The following is a 20,047-nucleotide window of genomic DNA, read 5'->3' on the forward strand; positions in this document are numbered from 1 at the left end:
CAGAGGAGGGGGTATAGTTCCAGGCCCAACATGCTCGCCATGGAAATAGGCAAAACAGGCGCAGAGCAAGCAAAATGACACTTGCTTAAGATCCCACAAGAAGTCAGGAGCAGAATCCTCCTTGTCTGATTCCCCAGCCACAGGCCTAACCACTAGACTGCACTGCCTCTCCCGGGGATAGAAAGGTGCTGTGATGGAACATTTCAGATTCTCCTCTCCTCCACTGCAAGAAGCCCCTCAGTGGCTGAACAACGTATGAACGGCAGCAGCAGGCTCCCTCCCCCTTTCCTTTCCTGTTTGTTAAAACACACGCACTCCCTCTTCTTTCTCTCATTCAGTATCTAACGGAGCATCCAGCTTAGTGTGGCAGGGATTGTCAGTCACGCTCCCGGAGGAAGCTCCTCGCCCTGTAGGCTGGCATGTCAGACCGTTCCTCCGGGATAAAGCACATTCCAGGAGTCCAGTCGTCCACATGATTTTGTGTGTGTGTTTCGTTTTGTTTTCCAGGAGTTAGTTTGAGAGAGGTGCTTTAATTCTGCTTGCAATAGGTTGAGCCGCACGGAGAGAAAGTGGAAAGGACGGAGCCCCATCCCAACCAGCAATGAGACGGTAACACCAGGTACGTGGCTTTGTGTGCTTTCATTTCCGAATTCGGAGACTGCTCTTGCATTTGCCAGAAGGGCTCGTTCTTGGGGCATGGTGGAGATTTGGGATATTTTTCCCAGGGCAGAGTTTAAGCAGCAGCATCCCGGGGATTGATCTCAGGTGGTGGCGGCATTGAGAGATGGAATTAAGAAGGCGCATGCAAGCACCACTGACAGGAGTTTTGCAATGTTCCTGAGCAGAAGCAGGGAGTCTGGGGCCAGGATGCTCAGAGAGAAGAGGGGAAAGAAGCAGGGGTGCTGGGCAGGGAGGGAAGGGGAGATCTGTGGAAGTGATAGCAGGTGTAGATATAATGAGCTCCTGCCTAAGAAATTCTGCTCCCTCCTATAAATCTTTCCCTGCATCCTCTGATAGAAACCTCCTTTCTACTGGCTTCCATTGTCATTTACATAGGAACATGCTTCTGCCATGCTGCTGTCACTCCCAGTGGCTCTGCTCAGTTAGCTGCGGAGGCTGGATGCACAGTGATAAGTCGGGGTTGCTCTCTTTCCTCCCTTGTTGCATATTGGTTTTAAGAGTAGTTGCGCCCCCCTGGGCTGGAATAGGCTCTTGGCCATCTGCTCCTCAGCTGTGTCGCACCAGAAGCGAAGTGCTTCCAACAGGTTGGGTGGGAGCAGGGTTGTTGTTTCTCTCTCCCACTTTCTCTTTGGGGGTTGTCTCCTCCATTATCTGCTGGGGGTCACCCCTCACTCCCGCCGCAGAATCAGGCCACACACTCCCCGACCCACAGCGGGACCCTGGCACACAACCAGCACCTCCCTTCTCTCACCTCCTGCAGTCCCCCAGAGCTGGTGCAGAGAAAAAAGCACGCCAGGAATCCACCTCCCCATGCCCAGCCAATCTTTGCCCCATGGCAACGTTGGAGGCAGTTCTGCTCCAGGCTTCCAGGTCCGTAAGGGGAATGCCAGCCCCTTTCTCATTCTCCACGGGGTTGGGGACAGCTAAGGGATGAAGCTGTTCCTTCCCCATTCCCTGCTGGGTCTTCTATGGGGGAGAATTAGCGAGGTGCATCCTTTGCAACCATTGCTCTCTATCCCCACCTATTGCTTCTTGACTTCTGATCCAAGTACCTGGGAGCTCCCTCAATGGACCATTTCCTGCAGAAACTTCTGCTCCTGGGAAGCGGCCTCACGTGAAAATGTGAACGCACCATGCTAGGAGCCTGCCGGTTCCCATGCGGAGACAGGAGTTCCTGGGATGACTCAACTCTGGACCCCGTCATTGCTTTGGGCTGTTTTAGTGCTATTGTCCCAGGCTTGGTTTAGCCTCTCTCCTCCAGCCAGGGGCTCAGTCCTGAAGTGACAAGGGACTGTGCTACTGCCTGGCTGGAGTGGCCTTTCCCAGAGCTTTCAGAGTCAAACTTGGGCCCTTCTGAGCACAGGAGGTGCCACAGGGCTGGGGAAGCAGCCGCCTGATGGCGCTCTTGGATCCTCTGGCTTCAGGGTGTTGCTTCTCTTTCCAGCGCTGCCTGATTTCTCTAGATTTTCCTCTCTGTCCCCCATGCTCTCCTCTCTCCAGGAAGCCCTATCACGGGTCTATACAACATGGGGCTTTGTGTTCCTCCAAGATCAGATGATTCTCTCTGTCACATACACTCACCTCTTTCCACTAAAGACCTTCTGCTCCTGGCCAGTCTTGGAGCCAGGATGCTGGACGACATGGTTCAGGTGTCTGATCAGCTCTGGCAGTTCCTATGTCTAAGTGAGGACAGCAGAAACCTAGCCCGTTTTTGCTACATACTTTTTGGAGGACAGAGAGGGGCTCAGACCCCAAGGTCCCCCTGTCATGCGGGTCACAATGTGTCCCTGGTATTGCCCAGGGAAGGACATATCCAGCTCTTGCAGGGGCCTTGCTGTCTCTCCTCCCGCGGTCACCGTGAAGTCTGTCGGAAGCAGGCAAAGGGAGAGTTGGCTTAGTCCTTTCCAGGCATTGGTTCAGTCCAAGTCCTAAGTCAACTCTCTTTATTTGACCCGATGGATCAGTTTGGGTCTGAGCCCTCGGGGGAAAGGTCATAGCAGCAACAGGACCATTACCAGGTGCATGAACATAAGGGAGTTATTGGCAGCCCTTTGATTCCTCAGGCCTCAAGCCAGTTGCCAAAAGAGCAGCGCAATATTAATCAGATGGGAAGCAAGGAGAAGAGTCTGGCTCCAGGTCCCTCCCCTTCCTGCTTTAAACCTAATGGCGAGAGGCTTGTGACCCCAGAGGACCTTTGCTCTAAAGGGGGCCCTTCTCATTATCCTCTCTCTGCTCCCTTTGTCCCCTCTGGCTCAGAAACTGCTGGCAGGAGCCACCCTAATCTCACTGCGCCATGCTTTAATTAAACAGCTCTGTTTTCCATCTCCCGAGGGAGAGACACGACCTCTCTGTCTCCAGCTCCGTCCAACTGCCTCATTTTTCAGGAGATGCCCTCTGCCATTGCTCCTCTCCTGCCTGTCAGAGCCATGCAACGCTCTGCCTGGCCGCTCCAAAACAATCCATAGGTCGGAGTCAAACCATCCAGGTGGCTAGTATGGGGCGGGGGGAGCTGTATGTCTCCCGTCTCGTGGGCTGTGCTCCCCAGCACCCCATCTCATCAGTCTGAAGAATTGCAGGGATTCTTTTCCCCTCCAGAACTGCCTTGTGGTGGCCAATTTGGTCCTGCAGTTGAGTTCTTCTGGGTGCCTCAGCCAGGTCACACTTACAGTTCAGCCCCTTCTGAGAGAAGGAAAATCCTGCTCCAAACTAGCTTCTCCGGGTTGGTCTTTTGGAGACCCTTGCCTGCCGGCAGCACAGATTTAGTTTACACTTCCTTTGCAGAGCAGCACGTGCAGAGACACTCCTCCAGCTCCTAAGTGGAACTCAGAATGACAAACAAAACTGAAACACGACTGGTGCATCTTTCTCCCCCTCCAGGCTCGATCCCCTCAATCTTTTTGAGCTCCTTTTCAGCTCCCACCGTCTCTGGAGGCTGCTGTCTTGCTCCAAAGGCCTACGACAGGAGTTCACTGCTACTTCAGCTCCGCTGTCAAGCCATAACCCAGCACAATTGCTGTCCTCCACAGTCAGTCCCCATGGTTGCTTTCTTGAGCCTTGTTAGTACGAGACTTAGGTATTTGTCTTGCTAACACCTGACCTCATTAGTCTCACTGGGTGAGATGCAATTAATTACAGCAAGGTGGGACTGGCCCCATTCCCCCTTAAAGGGACCAGGTACCTGGTGACAGTACAACTTATGAGTCACCTATGACTCCGTCTCACAGGTGAGCAGAGCTAGCTAGTGAGGGCAGGCAGGCAGGCAGTCCAGTGAGTCTGTGTCTAGACTGGCAAGTTTTTCCGCAAAATCATCTGATTTTGCGGAAAAACTTGCCAGCTGTCTACACTGGCCGCTTGAATTTCTGGAAAAGCACTGACGATCTCATGTAAGATCGTCAGTGCTTTTCCGGAAATACTATGCTGCTCCCGTTTGGGCAAAAGTCTTTTTCCGAAAGACTTTTGCGCAAAAGGGCCGTGTAAACAGCACAGTAGTGTTTTCCGCAAAAAAGCCCCAATCGCGAAAATGGTGATCGGGGCTTTTTTGAGAAAAAATGCGTCTAGATTGGCCACGGATGCTTTTCCGCAAAAAGTGCTTTTGTGGAAAAGCATCCTGCCAATCTAGACGTGCTTTTCCGAAAATGCTTTTAACGGACAACTTTTCCATTAAAAGCATTTTCGGAAAATCATGCCAGTCTAGACGTAGCCTGAATGTTCCAGAACCGGATTTCAGTGACAACTGGAGTGGACACTGGGTCTGATCCCTGGAAGGAATGGAACCTATCATAGATAGCATCGCCCAGCTGGGATGAACTGTGGCTGCAGACCTGATGGATTCCCCGAATGGATGTCAGGCTGGGGTTGCCATGTAGAACAGAGTCATAGAATCATAGAACGCTAGAACTGGAAGGGACCTCGAGAGGTCATCAAGTCCAGTCCCCTGCCCTCATGGCAGGACCAAGCACTGTCTAGATCATTCCTGACAGATGATTATCTAACCTGCTCTTAAATATCTCCAGAGATGGAGATTCCACAACCTCCCTAGGCAATTTATTCCAGTGCTTAACCACCTGACAGGTAGGAAGTTTTTTCAACCTAATGTCCAACCTAAACCTCCCTTGCTACAATTTAAGCCCATTGCTTCTTGTGCTACCATCAGCGGCCATGGAGAACAATTTTTCTCCCTGCTCCTTATAGCACCCTTTTAGATAATTGAAAGCTGCTATCATGTCCCCTCTCAGTCTTCTCCTTTCCAAACTAAACAAGCCCAGTTCCTTCAGTCTTCCCTCATAGCTCCTGTTCTCTAGACCTTTCATCATTTTTGTTGCTCTGCTCTGGACCCTCTCCAATTTCTCCACATCTTTCTTGAAATGTGGTGCCCCACAATACTCCAGCTGAGGCCCAATCAGCGCAGACTAGAGCGGAAGAATGACTTCTCGTGTCTTACTCACAACACTCCCATTAATGCAGCCCAGAATCATGTTTGCTTTTTTCCCCTTCTATCTCATCCTCAGTCTTGTCCTGTCCTGTCTTGAGAACTGGGGTGCAGCCACTAAAAGCCACTGCCCAGTCTCACCCTCCCACATTCCCCTACGGGCAGAAGGTAGATTGTAGCACCTATGGGTGGAGACATCCAACATCTAAGTTCTTCTTGCTGGGGTAGTCTCTCTCTCCCCTTCGGACTGTGGTTTCCAGTCTGCGTGCCAGGTCTTCTCTGAAGCAGAGGATGAACCAGGAAGCATCCCCATACAGGGCTCTTACGCAACCCCAGCAGTGCTGTACATGACACTAGTGGGGTCCGGGTACCCAAGGGGCTGAGCACAAGCAGTTCCCAGTGACTTTGGTGGGATTTGTGGCTTTTCAGCACCTTTGAAAATCAGGCAGAGCTCAGATGGTGAGCAAGGGCCTGGGTCACTGAGGAGACTTGACCTGTGCCTCTCCCTTTGCGAAGCACACTCCCCTCGCAGACAGCTGGGCGTATCTCTCTACCCGCGAGGTCACCTCGTGTTCCCAGCAGACCACAGGTCTTCCCCAGCATGACTCTGCCTTGGAAAAGACAGAGATGGCGTCGGTTTCATCTCAGCCGTGGAACAGACCTAAATAACTCCCCTGTCAGAGGCACAAGGCCCTTAAGCATGTTCCCAGATGTTTACTGTAGCAGAGGGCCACACAGCAAACGGGAGTGTTTCTGCTTCTGCCATCCCACTTGCCAGCACTGCTATGGCTCCATTCCCACAAAAGCAGTTCCTAGCTCCTGAGAGCTCTCCATTTCTCCTCACAGCTTTGCTAGGACTCTAGGATTTGGGCAGCTTGGTACCCCAACCAGGAGGGCCGGCAGCTTCCGTGAGCCCCAGGCAAGGTATGGGGGTGGCCGGCTATGTACCACTGGAAGGGGCAAGGCCTCAAGTGGAAGGGGCGGGGCCAGAGCAGCCAGCCCTCAAAGTTGTGCAGAGCACGTGGAATGGTGCTCCGGCGGCGATTTAAAGGGCCTGGAACTCTGGCCACCATTGCTGTAGGTCCCTTTGAATCAGTGGGCCTCGGGGCAGTTGCTCCTTAGCCCCCTGCTCCCATTGGCTGGCCTGACCCTGACTCCCACATCTCAGTACAAATTTAAGGGGGCTGTAACTCAAAAGTTTGATTTCCCATTGGGATGAACCTCGGTGCATGAGCTGTCAACTTAGAAGCAGCCCAAATAAGCTTGGGGTCACCCACTAGTGTTTTTTCCCCCTTCCTCTGCAGCCTCGGGCAATTGCTGGTTTGAACTACAGTAAATGGTGGATTCTCTGTAATGTCATATTTTAAAATCATGTTTTGAGAACTTCAGTAACTCAGCCAGCAGTCGGGGTCTCTTATTGGAGAGGCTGAGTGAGGTTCTCTGGCTTGCGATGTGCAGGAGGTCAGACTAGATGGCCCCTGTGATCCCGTCTGGCCGTAAAGTGCATGAATCTATTGCGGTTTTGCTTCTTAACTAAAATCCCTTAACTGGTTTTTAATTATTGCCCTTTGAAAAGCAAAAGTCCATTAAGACCTTTTATGGTTGAAGCCAAACAGCCCTAATGACTGTTATGTTTCTGGCGGCCCCCAGGTTGTTTTTATCACCAGTCTCCCACTAAAGTAAATAGCTTGGTTTTAAATAGCAAACTCTGCAGCCAGTTGGCAGTTGTTGTGGGAAAAAGAGAGAGGGAAGCGCCTGGGCTCGGGATGATGCCGAGACTTGTGGCTAGATAGCTCGTCGGATGAGGATGGGGCAGGATGGGCAGCCGTGAGGAAGCCAAGGAAATCGGCCATGGAAACACGCCCCTCTTTCAGTCTGTTCCGCACCAGTCTTTGAACAGGAACTCTGCTCGCCCCTCCTCGCTCTGACTTCGGCTCAGCCCAGCGCCGGTTCCCGGAGGAGGGCCGCGGGCTGGAGCGGCTTCCTGGACAGCAGGGAAGCAGCGGCGCTGGGTCACCGCTGCAGCACGCTGCCCATTGATCGGCAGCTTTGTTTCCATGGAGGCTTGTGCCACAAACGGTGTCTCTCAGCATTTCCTTCGTGCGCTGATCGATACGTTCCCCAGGGCCCAACTCCTCCCTGCTTGGAGCTGCAGGCTGCCACGCCGGCTTCCATTTGTGTGAGAGGGAGGCGCTGGTGGCCCGAGGGTTTGCGCTGGTTTAGTTAATGGGGCCCACAGCCTCCTGCTGGGAGAAGAGGATGGTTCCAACAGACGTGCCCGTAGGCCTGGGGTCAGGTGGTGAGAATTTAGTAGACGCTACTAGTGCCAGGTGTGGTCACCCTGCACCATTTGATTGCTAAATGGGCCCTTTTCCTTTGCCTGGCCCTACCCGCACCCCTACCCCTTGTATGCGCCAGTCACCTATGCCTGCCTTTGCCCCTCCCCCGAATCTCATGTTACCTTCGGCACGGCCTTCTCACCTTCATTACTTTCCTGTCTCTCCTCCAGCTGAATGTGGGTGTTACCTTCCCCCCGTGGCGTGCGATTACCCTTCCTTCTGATCTCGCCCGCCTTAGATATGGCCCCCATTGACATAGGATGTGAGCCCCTCGCAGCCTGGAGAGCAGCTGGGGGAACCTGTGGCACATAAGGGTTCCATGTGTGGCCTGCGACACATTGTTTTACCGTTGCCCCTGTGCAGGGTTGCCAGATTTTGCTGCTTCCCATCCGCGTAGATTTTTTCCTCCCGGTGTTACTGAAGTGACAGGCAGGTAAAGCGAGGGCGCACGAAGTGAGGTGTGTTCTGCTTGCACGCAGCACTGACTGTGAGAGCCGGGAGTTCACTCTGCAACCGGTCCCGGCACCGTGACGGTTCAGTCGGTGCCCCCCGTAAATTCTAGGCACGCAAGCGCAGGGAGCAAAACTGCCCTGTCTCGGGAGACCGGCCTGGTTATGCCAGCCTTGCAGCCCACTGAGATGAAGGAGGGACCTCAAGCGAGTCCCTCCCTAGCCTAAGTTGCAGCACCTGAGAGACTAACAAAACATGCAGATGGCATCATGGACTTTCGTGGGCACAACCCACTAGTCCCCTTGATGGCAACGCAGGTGCTTTGACCTCTTTGTGTACAGCCCTGGAACTGAAATGCAGAGAGGCTAAGAAATTGGTCCAGGGAGCCTGTCGCAGAATGGGACATTGAACCAGAATTTTCCCAGGGTGAGGCTGGTGTCCACACCCTTGCCCATTCTTTCTCCCTCGCCTGAGGCTGTTCAGAATTCACTCTGTGGGTGCACCACTTTTGCCTCGATGAGAAAATGCTCTGAAGGCAGAGAATCACCCCCCTCTTGGTCCTAGCAGTGCAGCATCGCTGACACCCGGCTCCGCGGAGAGGAGAATGTGGCCCCGCACCTCTGCCTCACAAACCAGCGCCGGCAGCCGAGCCACCGGTGCCAAAGTTGTAATCGCCAATAAAAACACAGAGCGCAAAGGTGCGCACAGCTGGGACCAGTCTAAATTAGGCCGTTCTCCTTTCCCTGCACTTCCCGGGCAGCACAGCTTTGCAGCCACCAGGACAGATTCCCAAAGGGAGCAGGGATCCTGGCTCTGAGGAGAGATAAGCGAACGCAGCGCTAATTATTATGCATTGCAGCAGATCACTGCAACCTCATTTGCCATTGTGCTGGCCATTGTTTTCTTCCACTTGTTTAGGGAACCAGCTGAAATCAATGCACATTTCACTTCATAACTCAGAGTCCCCCCTTCCTCGGGACTGTTCTGAATTGCCTGCATCTGTGGCTGTCAGGCCGGGAGCTGCGGAGCGGCCCAGGAGCAGCCTGTTCCTGTAGACACAAATGCAGAAGTGGGACCAATTCATGTGAAAGGAGGATGATAGGATGCCATGCACGGGCCCCGCCTCCAAGCCTGAGCTCTTTCTTTTGGGCCCATATTTCATTTCCCCGAGATGAGCGGGATTAACACCCTGTCACTCTACTGGAAATGATTCTGAATAGAAAAGCCACACGGCAAATTTGCACAGAATCTTATTTATGCAACGCAGCTGATCTGTTTTCCTAACCAGCCCTTTGTTCCAGCATGATTCTTGGATCTTGGCCCCACATTTGGGTCTCAGCGGGGGAGAGTGTGAACACGGCTCACCCCATTTTTCACTTCTCAGCTGGGGGGATTTAATAGCTGTGTTGAATTTTATGCTGCTGGTATGTACTGAATAAAACCCTGCCACGGTAGCATTCTCGTAGCGTGATCGCAGCATTAGCTTACGGAGTTGGATTGGCTCTGTGTCATCACGTACAATAAGACCAGAGGCGCTTTCGCGGGTGAAGTTTGAGCTCACGCACCTAGCTGGGGTGGAAGGCTTATTCACATTGAGATTCTTATTCTTGTGTGTCACATTCAGATGCTTGTTCACGCTTGGATACTCATGCATAAACTGGCGGCAGCTTGTTCATGTTCGGCATTCCTGCCCATTTGCACCTCTGGCGGATACGCATTCTCATGCTGAGGTCAGTCCTGCAGAAGGTCAGCGAGTGCTCCATCTTACCCCATTCAGAGTAGGGTTCTACTCTGGTTCTTGTAGAACCAGACTGGTTCTAGTTACCTCTGGTAGAGAAAGCCTCAGGGTATGTCTACACAGCAGTGTTATTTCGGAATAACTCATGTTATTCCAAAATTACATAGTCCGCGTCTATACAACAAGCAGTTATTTCAACATCATGTCAGAGTAATGTGGAGCTGGAGGACTTCTAATGCAGACTCCTGTAACCTGCATTTCACGAGGAGTAAGGGAAGTCGAAGGAAGGGTGCTCTTCCTCACAGTTCCTGCTGTGTAGACAGCGCCAAAAGCCCAAATAAGCTATTTCGACTCAAGCTACGCAACTGACGCAGCTCAAGTTGTGCAGTTTATTTCAGCTTTTGTCCTGCTCTGTAGACATGCCTTAGACTCTCCTTTTTGCATGCAACTAAATACTCGCCTAGATCATGTCTCTAGTACTAGCTAACAGTGGCCTTTTCCTGCTCCGATGCTCAGACAGGCAAGAACAGCTCAGATGCTCATTCTCACGTGAAGATGCTAGTGCACAACCCAGGATATGCCACCTGGACACGTTCCTTTGTACATGAAGCTGGTGGTTTACTGAACGACAATATTTGATTGCCTCCATTCTTGTGTGCCACACTGCTGTTCCTCAGACATGATATTGGAGGATGCCAATTCACCCTTAGACAACGGTTGGGTGAAACAGTACCACAGGCTCCAGCCCCGGTGTGGGTACTTCCTTTTTTCTCTGCCTGGGTTAACCATTTTGAAAACCACTGCAGGGGCCTAACAGGCCTCAGTAGGCAGAGCCGGCAGATGTGGTACTGTAAGCTGAGCCCTGTCTTGATCGCATCCGCATGGCAAATGGAAGGGTTGTCTGTTTTGTTAAAAGAAAATTCACTTTCAAATGAATGAAATCTGAAAAACTCATTTGGGAAGTGGAACGGGCGCTGGCCAGTCCCTGGTGGGCTAGTAGGAATTTTCAGAGTAACTTTAAAATAAAGTCTAATGAGGATTCACATTATCCCTCTGAAGGTATGTCTAGACTGCATCCCTCTGTCAGCAGAGGGATGCAGATTAGGCAGGTCGACATTGCAAATGAAGCACGGGATTTAAATATCCTGTGCTTCATTTGCATAAAAATGGCCACCGCTTTTTTTCCACCACCACACTTTGTCGGCAAAAAGCGGCAGTCTAGAGGGGGATCTGCTGAGAAAAAAACCCTTTTTCGACAGATCCTGTAAACCTCCTTGCACGAGGCATAAGGGATCTGTCGAAAAAGGCTTTCTTTCTCGACCGATCCCCCTCTAGACTGTGGCTTTTTGCTGACAAAGTGCTGCATCGGCAAAAAGCAGTGGCCATTTTTATGCAAATGAAGCGTGGGATATTTAAATCCCCGCTTCATTTGCAATGTCCACCTGCCTAATCTGCATCCCTCAGCCGACAGAAGGACGCAGTCTAGACATATCCTGAGTGGCCATTGCAACAATGTCTAGGAATCCCAAGTTGAGCAGGGAGTAGGGAAAAGACAATGAAACATCACTGCTGCTGCTGCTTCATTTGCAATGCCAAGCTGAATATGCCAGGGTGTCTCTAGATGCTTGAAGCGGCCCTGCTGTCTGACATGGTCTCCATTTAACTCTTTCCCTTTTCCCATTCCAGAGGCGACGTTACAGGCCTCCCTGCCTCCTGACAGGACAAACCAGGCATGAGGCTGCTGACGCAAGCCAACAGCACCCTGCTGATGGAGGAGCTGGCCCTGGATGAGAAACTTCCCCGAGGCTGGCACTCCAAGGGCATCGTCACACCCAGCCAGGGTCTCCAAGGTTCCAGCGGCATCATGATGGACAGTACCAACATCCTGGGAGTCCAGGTCATACTGATCGCAGCTTACTCCCTAATCATTCTGCTAGGATTCATCGGCAACTCCTTAGTGATCTACACAATAGTGAAATATAAAACCATGAGGACTGTCACCAACTTCTTCATTGCTAACCTGGCCCTGGCTGACCTCATGGTGGACACTCTCTGTTTGCCTTTCACCTTGGTATACACACTGCTGGATGAGTGGAAGTTTGGGGCCGCTCTGTGTCATCTGGTCCCTTATGCCCAAGCTTTGAGTGTCCACGTGTCCACCCTCACCTTAACCGTGATAGCTCTGGATAGGTACAGATGCATTGTTTTCCACTTGGACAGCAGGATCTCCAGGAGGCTCAGTTTCACAATCATAGCCACTACGTGGCTGGCAGGTGCGGTACTGGCCGGCCCGCTGGCCATCTTCAGAGAGTACCGGTATGAGGAAATCCCATCTATCAACCTCAGAATAGCCGTCTGTTCTGAGAAGTGGCCTTCTGGAAATAACAGAGATGCCACCATTTACAGCCTTTCCATGCTCCTTCTGCAGTACATCCTTCCGCTGGCCATTATTTGCTATGCCTACATCAGGATCTGGTTCAAGCTGAAAAATCATATCAGCCCCACCTCCAGCAACGAAAGCCAGTGCCGGAGAAAGAAGACGACAAAAATGCTCGTGATGGTGGTGGTGGTGTTTGCCGTTTGCTGGCTCCCCTTCCACATCTTCCAGCTTGCCATCGACTTGGATTTGGTGCTCATCTTCCATGAGTACAAACTCCTTTACACCGTCTTCCACGTAGTGGCCATGTGCTCCACATTTGTAAACCCCTTCCTCTATGGCTGGATGAACAAGAACTACCGGAACGGGTTCCTCATGTTCTTCAGCTGCCAGAACAAGCCTGAGAGCATCTACACTGACGGTTCCGTTAGACGCCGGTCTTATACCTTCAAGGCCAACACTCTGAACGGCAGCATCAAGCACTCTGCCGGCAATGGGCAGTTGCCGACGGAGGTATAGAAATGGAAAAACCCATTATCCGCCGGGGCAGAGACTGATCGACCCTGAACGCCTCTTCCCGGGACTGACAACTTTTGGAGGGAAATATTGTGTGGCCAAAATATTCTTGCTACCGTGGCTAAATGGAAGAACCTGCTTCATCTATCAAAACCATCAACTGGGTGTACCGTCCGTTCTATCTTGGTTAAGTTTCTGTGCTTTCCTGGCCACAGGCACAGAGAGCAGTTTGTTTGTACGTAAACATGAAATGCGTTATACGAAGGATATTTCCATTTAAAAAAGGAGGGAATTCTCTTCTGCTGTGTGCTGTGCAAAAGCTTCCATTCACTGAATTCCACCACCAATATGGAATCGACTGAGCCTGGGGCACATTAAATATATTCTTGTATCTGGTATGTAAGTGCTATTATTTATATCTCTTCCTCCAGTTCCTGATTCTTTCCTCCCTATTCCACTTTATCCTAGAAACAAAATCATTTAGGAATCTGGTTACCACTGCTAACCTCAGAGTCAGTCTTAGACAAGCAGGGTTGAGCAGCTGAAAGGGGAAGCCATGCAGCACATAAACCTGCCCTGTGATTTCACATTTCCAGCCATGGCAGATGGGATGCTGGTCCTACATTGCCTTTAACAGGAGCTGCTTATATCAAAAAAGGCTGAGTCGTGGCAGCAGGGTAATTGGTAGTTAGCTCCACGACTGCTTAGTTTGGCCAAGGATTTAGTGGGGACACTAGGCAACACAAGCTGTGTTTAGTTAGCTGGGTGTTGGCAGATCAAGGGCAAATATGAAGAGAGGGGCGCAACTGTGATTCTGGCAGATCACAACCCCTGTGTGCGTCATTTCAGCTCCTGGTTGAGGACTACTGACAATGTTGTGTTTATCCAAACTCTGAGATATGGGCTTCCTTCTTCAATGTCCTGAACCACTGATCATTGAGGGAACTGTATGGCTCACTCTTGGAGGGCCCTTCGCAATAACCCTATTTACTAATGCCCCATAAACAATGACACATTTTAATTAGGGTACGGTCTGTTCAAGTTCAGATTTAGAGTGCATGTAAATGTTCTAGTTCGGAAGGCAGAAATAGCCTGGTAACCCACCCACCATGCCTGTCCCTGTATTTACGTGCAGGGCAGCCATACAGAAAAAGATCTATTCTTTTCAACCAGCCCCTACATTTTCCTCTTTCAGGCTGCATCAGCTGGAGAAGCGTATTTTTAGCTTTCCCATCAAAGGAGACTTGATTGCCACCGTGATCTTAACAGCTCGTCATTTGTGTCATTTGAAGTTAGTGTTCAGCAGAGTGGAAAGTAACTCTCCAGAACCCCGGAAAAGGGACTTGACATACCTCCTAATTAAAAAAAAATTAGATTTGTAAGTCTACAGTGGAACAAAGAAAAACAAATGAGAGGAGGATGAAAGACCACAGGAATATAAGATTTGCCATGTTGGATCAGATCGTAGGTCCATCAAGACTGGAGTCCTGGGAAGCTTGGGGAAGGAGAACTGCTAAATGACTTATTTGTGGGTCCCATTTTCCTACCTCCTTCCCATCTTGACCAGGCTCCAGCCACGCTTGCTCCTCAGTTAAGCTTTTTGCTGCCACATTTGATTAGTTTCCCCCAGTCTTTTCATTGCTCCTATTGTTTCTTTAATTTAACCCTGGCTCCAAGGAGGTATAAGAAAGTGCATAGCTGGCCCATTATTCTTTCCAAATAGAGAGACCATTGCACTCCAAGTTATGGCAACAAGACGTCATTTATGTGCTTGGCCAGAGTGTCTGGCGATGCTGGCATTGTTATGAATAATTGTCATAAAAATCTGGCTGGTGGCAGATTTTCTAAATCAAACCACATGATTTTCTAAATCTCAGGGCACATCGCCACTTGCTGCACTGGAGATTGATTTTCTGGCATTTGATTTAGTGGGTCTAGTGAAGACCCACTAAATCGAACGCTGAAGGCGGCTCTGGTTGGCATTGGTACTTCTGGCAGTTGTGAGGAGTAAGGGAAGCCTTCCACAGTGAAGATGGTGCCAAGCACGGATTAAGGTAAGCTGACTCCAGTTGCATACCTTAAGATGACCTTCCGGGTCTAGCGTAGACCTGGCCTTAGAGTGCTTAGGATCAAACAGGGATTCTCCTCATGGATTCAAGGTCCGGTGCTTGGCTAATAGGGATATCTTCTTTATAAAGGTGCAAACACAGACAAGACAAAGAAAGCAAGACACAAATTGCTCCTTCCTGTGTTTCTAATGTCTGAATCCTGGTCCACTCAAGTCAAAAGAAGCTTTCCAGTTAAACTTGAAGGGACCAGGATTATGCTTTTAATCATAATCTGGCAAAATCCGTTGCTATTTAATCACTTGGTCCATTCTATGAATCATCTTCCAAGGAAATCACTGTGTACAGGGCTATACCAAGGGGGGCTCGGGGCCAGGGGCAACCCCCACAGTGCTCCAGGCCTCGGGACCAGGGCAATCCCCCAGCCAAAGGCCCCATCCCATCCCTTCCTCAGGTCGCTCCCTCCTGCACTCACCACACAGATGTTGGGAGCCAGAGCAGCCTGGCAGCCTGCTCCCCCCTGCTGTGCCACCCTCTCCCAGCCTGCTGCACCCCACTTCTCCACAGCAGTGGGAACTGGAGCATCCTGGGGCTGGGGCACTCTGCTTCCTGGTGCTCCAGAGAAGCTGAGCACAATGGGCCAGAAGAGGGCAGTATGGCGGAGTGGAGCTGACTGCCATGTTGCTCTGGCATCTTCTGCCCGACATGGGGAGAGAAGGGGCAATTCCTACTGCCACCCATGCCAGGCCCCCATAAATCCTGGATCCCTTCCATCTATAGGATGGTTGAGGTGGCCACCACAGGGCCCCCAAAAGCATGGAGCCTGGAGTGGCTGCTCCAGTTCATCCTGTGTCAGCTCTGACTATGTATCTTCATCAAACCAGAAGGTAACAAAAATATTTATCTTCTTAAAGGAAGCATCAATGAGTGGCCAAGTATTCAGTTTTCCCAACAATCATTTCATAAAGCAACTTAGCACTCAGTCACATATGTCATAGTAAAACATCCGAAAGATAGATTTGGGACCAGATCACTCTGTCAGCTGGGAGGCAAGTTGCTTTCCTAAGTGCTTGCCAGACATCTTGTCCTGAGACACCACACAGCACATCTGACTGCAGAATGGACACGATGACATTACGAATAACCATTTAATTGGGGTCAGGCTTTTTAAACTAAACATGGATAAGTAATTCAATAGGTCACGGTTCTTCGCCAAAAAAAACCTAGTGATTTTATTTATAGGGGGCCATTCGCTCTGTAGCAAACCCAGGAAAGAAAAATATTTGCTCTTAAATAAATATACTCAGGCAAGTTTTTCTTTGTTTTATTGAATACACTTGCACTGTTTTATTAAGGGATTTCTTCCTCTTAGTTTGCTGCCTTTTTTTCCCTTTGGCTACTGGAAACAACAGTGATATAATGGTAAGTCTACACTGAAATTGTAGTCATCTGAGGCCTTGTCTACACTGCAAAATTAGGACTAATTCATTACGGTCAATTTTTTAACATCCTTGTAAAATCGAAGGCGCATGTCCCCACTGTGTGCGAGTTGTGCATTCCCGATAGGGTGGCTACCATCAGCTCTGACAGCAATGCATTATGGGTAGCTATCCCACAGTTCCTGCTTCCCCTTTGCATTCTGGGTTAGGCTCCCAGGGCCTGATAAGGCAAAAACAGTGCAGTGGGTGGTTCTGAGTACATATTTTCAGCATCCCATAATGCACTCATCTCCTCCCTCCACTCCCTGCCCCTTGCTAGAAAGCAATGGCAAACAATTTTTCACGGCCTTTTTTTCCCAGGTTATACTTGCAGGTGCCATAGCAGGGCAAGCATAGACCCCATTCAGCTGCAAAGTGCTATGGCAATCATAGCAAACATCTCACATCTTATGCTGCAATATGTCCAGGGCATAGCCAGGAGCTGCCAGAGCGAGGAAGAATGCGAGGAGGCCACAAACACAGACATGTATGAAACACTTGAGTGGAGCAATCGGCAGATGCTGGTGGCAGTTGATCCTCTGGACCTAGCGGAATGCCGGATCTGGTGCCATGAGACAAGCACAGACTGGTGGGATTGCATAGTTATGCAGCTATGGGATGATCAGCAGTGGCTGCAAAACTTTCTCACACATAAGGTTACTTTCATGGGCGTTTGTGAATTGCTTTCCCCTGCCCTGAAGAGCAGCAATACCAGAAGGAGACCCACTCTGACAGTTGAGAAGTGAGTGGCAATAGCTCTGTGGTAGCTTTAAGTGCCAGACAGTTACTGGACAGCTGGGAATCAATTCGGAGTGGGTAAATCTGCAATGGGGGCTGCTATGATCCAAGTACCCAAGGCAATCGATATCCTTCTGCTATGAAGGATACTAACTCTGGGAAGCATGCAGGACATAATGAAGGGCTTTGCCACGATGGGGTTCCCTAACTGTGGAGGGGCAATAGATGGAGTGCACATCCCTATTTTGGCACCCGACCACCTTGCCAAAACGTACGTAAACCTCAAAGGGCACTTCTCAATGGTGTTGCAGGTGCTGGTGGATCGCAAGGGCTGTTTTACCAACATCAGCGTGGGATGGTGGGGAAAGGAGTATGACACGTGCATCTTTAGGAACTCTGGTCACTTCAGAAAACTGCAAGCTGGAACTTTCTTCCCTGGCCAGAAAATTACCATGAGAGGTATTGAAATTCCAACAGTGATCCTTAGAGATCCAGCCTACCCCTTGCTCCCATGGCTCATGAAGCCATACACAGGCAGCCTGGTCCACAGTAAGGAGTGGTCTACAGGCTGAGCAAGTGCAGAATGGTGGTACAATGTGCTTTTGGACATCAAAAGGGAAAGTTTCACACTTTATTGACTAGGTTAGACGTCAGTGAAAGCAACATTCCCATTGTTGGGGCAGCCTTCTGTGTGCGCCATAACATCTGTGAAAGTACAGCTGGTCTCCAAGTTGCGAATGGTCGACGTACGGCTGTTTGCAGTTACGACCAAAGCTGTCGTAAATGGCAGACCCCGAGTTACGAATGCGATCCGCGCTTACGAACAGCGCAGTCGCATGTAACTCAATGGGGTCCGACTTACGAACGAACCGAGTTCCGACCAATTGCTTGGTCCGTAACCGGTTCGTAAGTCGGAGAGAGGCTGTAAAGGGGAAAATTTGATGCAGGGTCAGGGGGATGGAGGAGATCGCCTAGCCAGTAATCATGAGCAGTCAGACACCACAGTAATAACGAGAGTACATTGAGGGGCACTGCAAAGCACAGAGGCTTTGGAAAACAGCTTTGTGAATGGCCAGTCATTTGACAGTTATGTATGTTGCTCTTAACCCTGTAAACTCTCCTGCACCCAATGCATCACAAGCAATAAAGATACTTTTGAGAAATGATGCAGTTTTATTTAGGGAACAAAAGGAAGCAGCGTCAGAAAAGGAGTCCAGGGTGGGAGCTTTGTGGGGAAGAAGAGACAAGGGAAGGCAGCGTATTACAATCCCCCTGTTCAGAAATCACAGGGGTGAAAAGGACAGCCTTTTGTTCTGGGAGACAACCCTCGGGGTTGAGTGTGAGGCTGTCGTTGGCTTTCCCCCACCCTGCATTCTAGGGCACCTGGGAGAGGAGGCTATGGAATGTGGGGAGGAATGAATGTAATTCAGCATGGACTGGAAGTGATCTCTGTCCGTGTCTCTCCTGTGACTCTACCAGGCATGTCAGAAGCTGCCCCAGGAGCATCAAAATGTCCTCCTGTGTCTTCAGTTCATGTTCCCTGCACGCTCTCCTCTCCTCAAGCTCTGTATGCATCTCCTGCAGCATTGTTCTTCTCCATGCAGTTAATTGCACTCTGTCCATGCTGACAGATAGCATTTGCTCATCGAACATGTCATCACCATTATATTTTTGCCTTCGGATCTCAGCTAGCTGAACAGTTGGAGGAGCCAGAAGAGTGGGCAACAGGCTCATTGTTGCTCCTGCTGTAACAGAAAAAGTGAAGGGCATACTTTACAGGAGAGGCATTGTAGAACGCAGAACCTAATCTCTTAGCAGAAAAGAACTCCTGTCAAAGAGAATAGGCATCTATTATATACAAGGCTACAGTTATGCTTTTTAGTGCCCACTATGCAGCAGGTACACCACAGAGAACATAAGGAGCATCTGAACCCAGTTTGGTGGCAGGCATGGTAAAGAACAGGTTGAGTGTCAAGACTGTTTCCCACTCTGGCACTTTGAGTGTAGAAGGTGGGAGCCCACAAGAGACTTTAAAAATACTTTGCCTCTAAAAGCTTCTGCTTAAAACTCTCCAAGGTTACAGATACCCTGGTCTTGGGTTGTATGCTGCCACCACCCAAATGCAAAACCCCCTTTGAGAACCAAGGAAGATGCACTTGGGGATTTATTCCTGTGGGGGACCCCAAACTCTTTAACCCTCTTCCGGAGAGAGCTTGAAAACAAACTGTAATTTCTTCATAGCTGACCTTCAGTCTCAGGCACATGCACACAGAATCCCCTGCCTTCTAGCACTCAGGAATCAGATCATAGTCTTAAAAAGGTGATTTTATTAACAAAGCAAAGAAGATATATTTGGTAAAAGCATACTTGGTTGCTAGGTGTTACAGAGCAACTGAAAAAAGCACAGATTAAAAGCACAAATAATTTCTTTGCTGGGATTCAGCTTAAAAGTTACAGTGTATGGAGGAGGGGGGTACATAAATCAACTCAGAAGAGTTCAACCAAACCCCAAATTAAATAACCTAATTGCATCTAACTAAACAGTTCCTGTTCACTTGTATAGCTGCTGTTCCAAGGTTCAGTCCTTTTAGTTATGGATATCGTTGGAAAATCCACGCCTATCTCCTGATTAACTCATTTCTTCCAGCTCTTGCTCTGCTCACTCAAAAGACCGAAGCAGGCAGAACCTGTTTCAATTCCAATCTCACGCTCTCTTCCCATTGGCTCTCCTGCCTCCCTGCCAACATTTCCTATTGATTCTCAGGGACCCACTGTCTCTGGGTTTAACCATTTACAGGCAATTTAGGTAACTGAATGGCTGGGATGTCTAGAAAAGGGTAGTCTCCCTCCCATCCGTTACACTGGGGCTCGCTCTTTTGCTTCCACTTTGAAAGTGTGTGCGACACAGTGCCTGCAAATAGCAGCTTCTGCAGGTAGGCAAATGTCTGCATGGCATGGTGGCAGGGCAGAGGCTCACATGGTGAACACCCCCCATTTGCTGGGAGAGTGCAACTTTCCTTTCCCACAAGAGCCCGTGGGTAGGAGGAGGTCCGGGACGGACAGCAAGGCAGGGGCTCACACGGTGACTATGTGTTCTGCACTGCCCGTTGGTTCCCAGGCTCCAGGCCAACCCTGAGTGTTTACATGGCAAATGTTACAGCCCCACAAGCAGGGTGTTTAACTTCAGAATAGCCATACTCTTAATGATCAGTATCACGGACGAAAGCAGGGTTTC

At 50.1% G+C, this 20,047-nt stretch overlaps 1 protein-coding gene across 1 annotated transcript; it reads left to right on the forward strand.

Moving 5' to 3' along the window:
* Window positions 1-349: 349 nt before the first annotated feature.
* Window positions 350-13,306, forward strand: LOC102460008 (neuropeptide Y receptor type 2-like). Its single transcript, XM_006138228.4, has 2 exons — window positions 350-619; window positions 11,324-13,306. Exon 2 carries the CDS (start codon window positions 11,370-11,372, stop codon window positions 12,531-12,533), a length of 1,164 nt encoding a protein of 387 aa, XP_006138290.1. The 5' UTR covers window positions 350-619; window positions 11,324-11,369; the 3' UTR covers window positions 12,534-13,306.
* Window positions 13,307-20,047: the final 6,741 nt, after the last annotated feature.

Source organism: Pelodiscus sinensis, chromosome 17 (genome assembly GCF_049634645.1).
Source record: "Pelodiscus sinensis isolate JC-2024 chromosome 17, ASM4963464v1, whole genome shotgun sequence".
NCBI classification, from domain to species: domain Eukaryota; kingdom Metazoa; phylum Chordata; order Testudines; family Trionychidae; genus Pelodiscus; species Pelodiscus sinensis.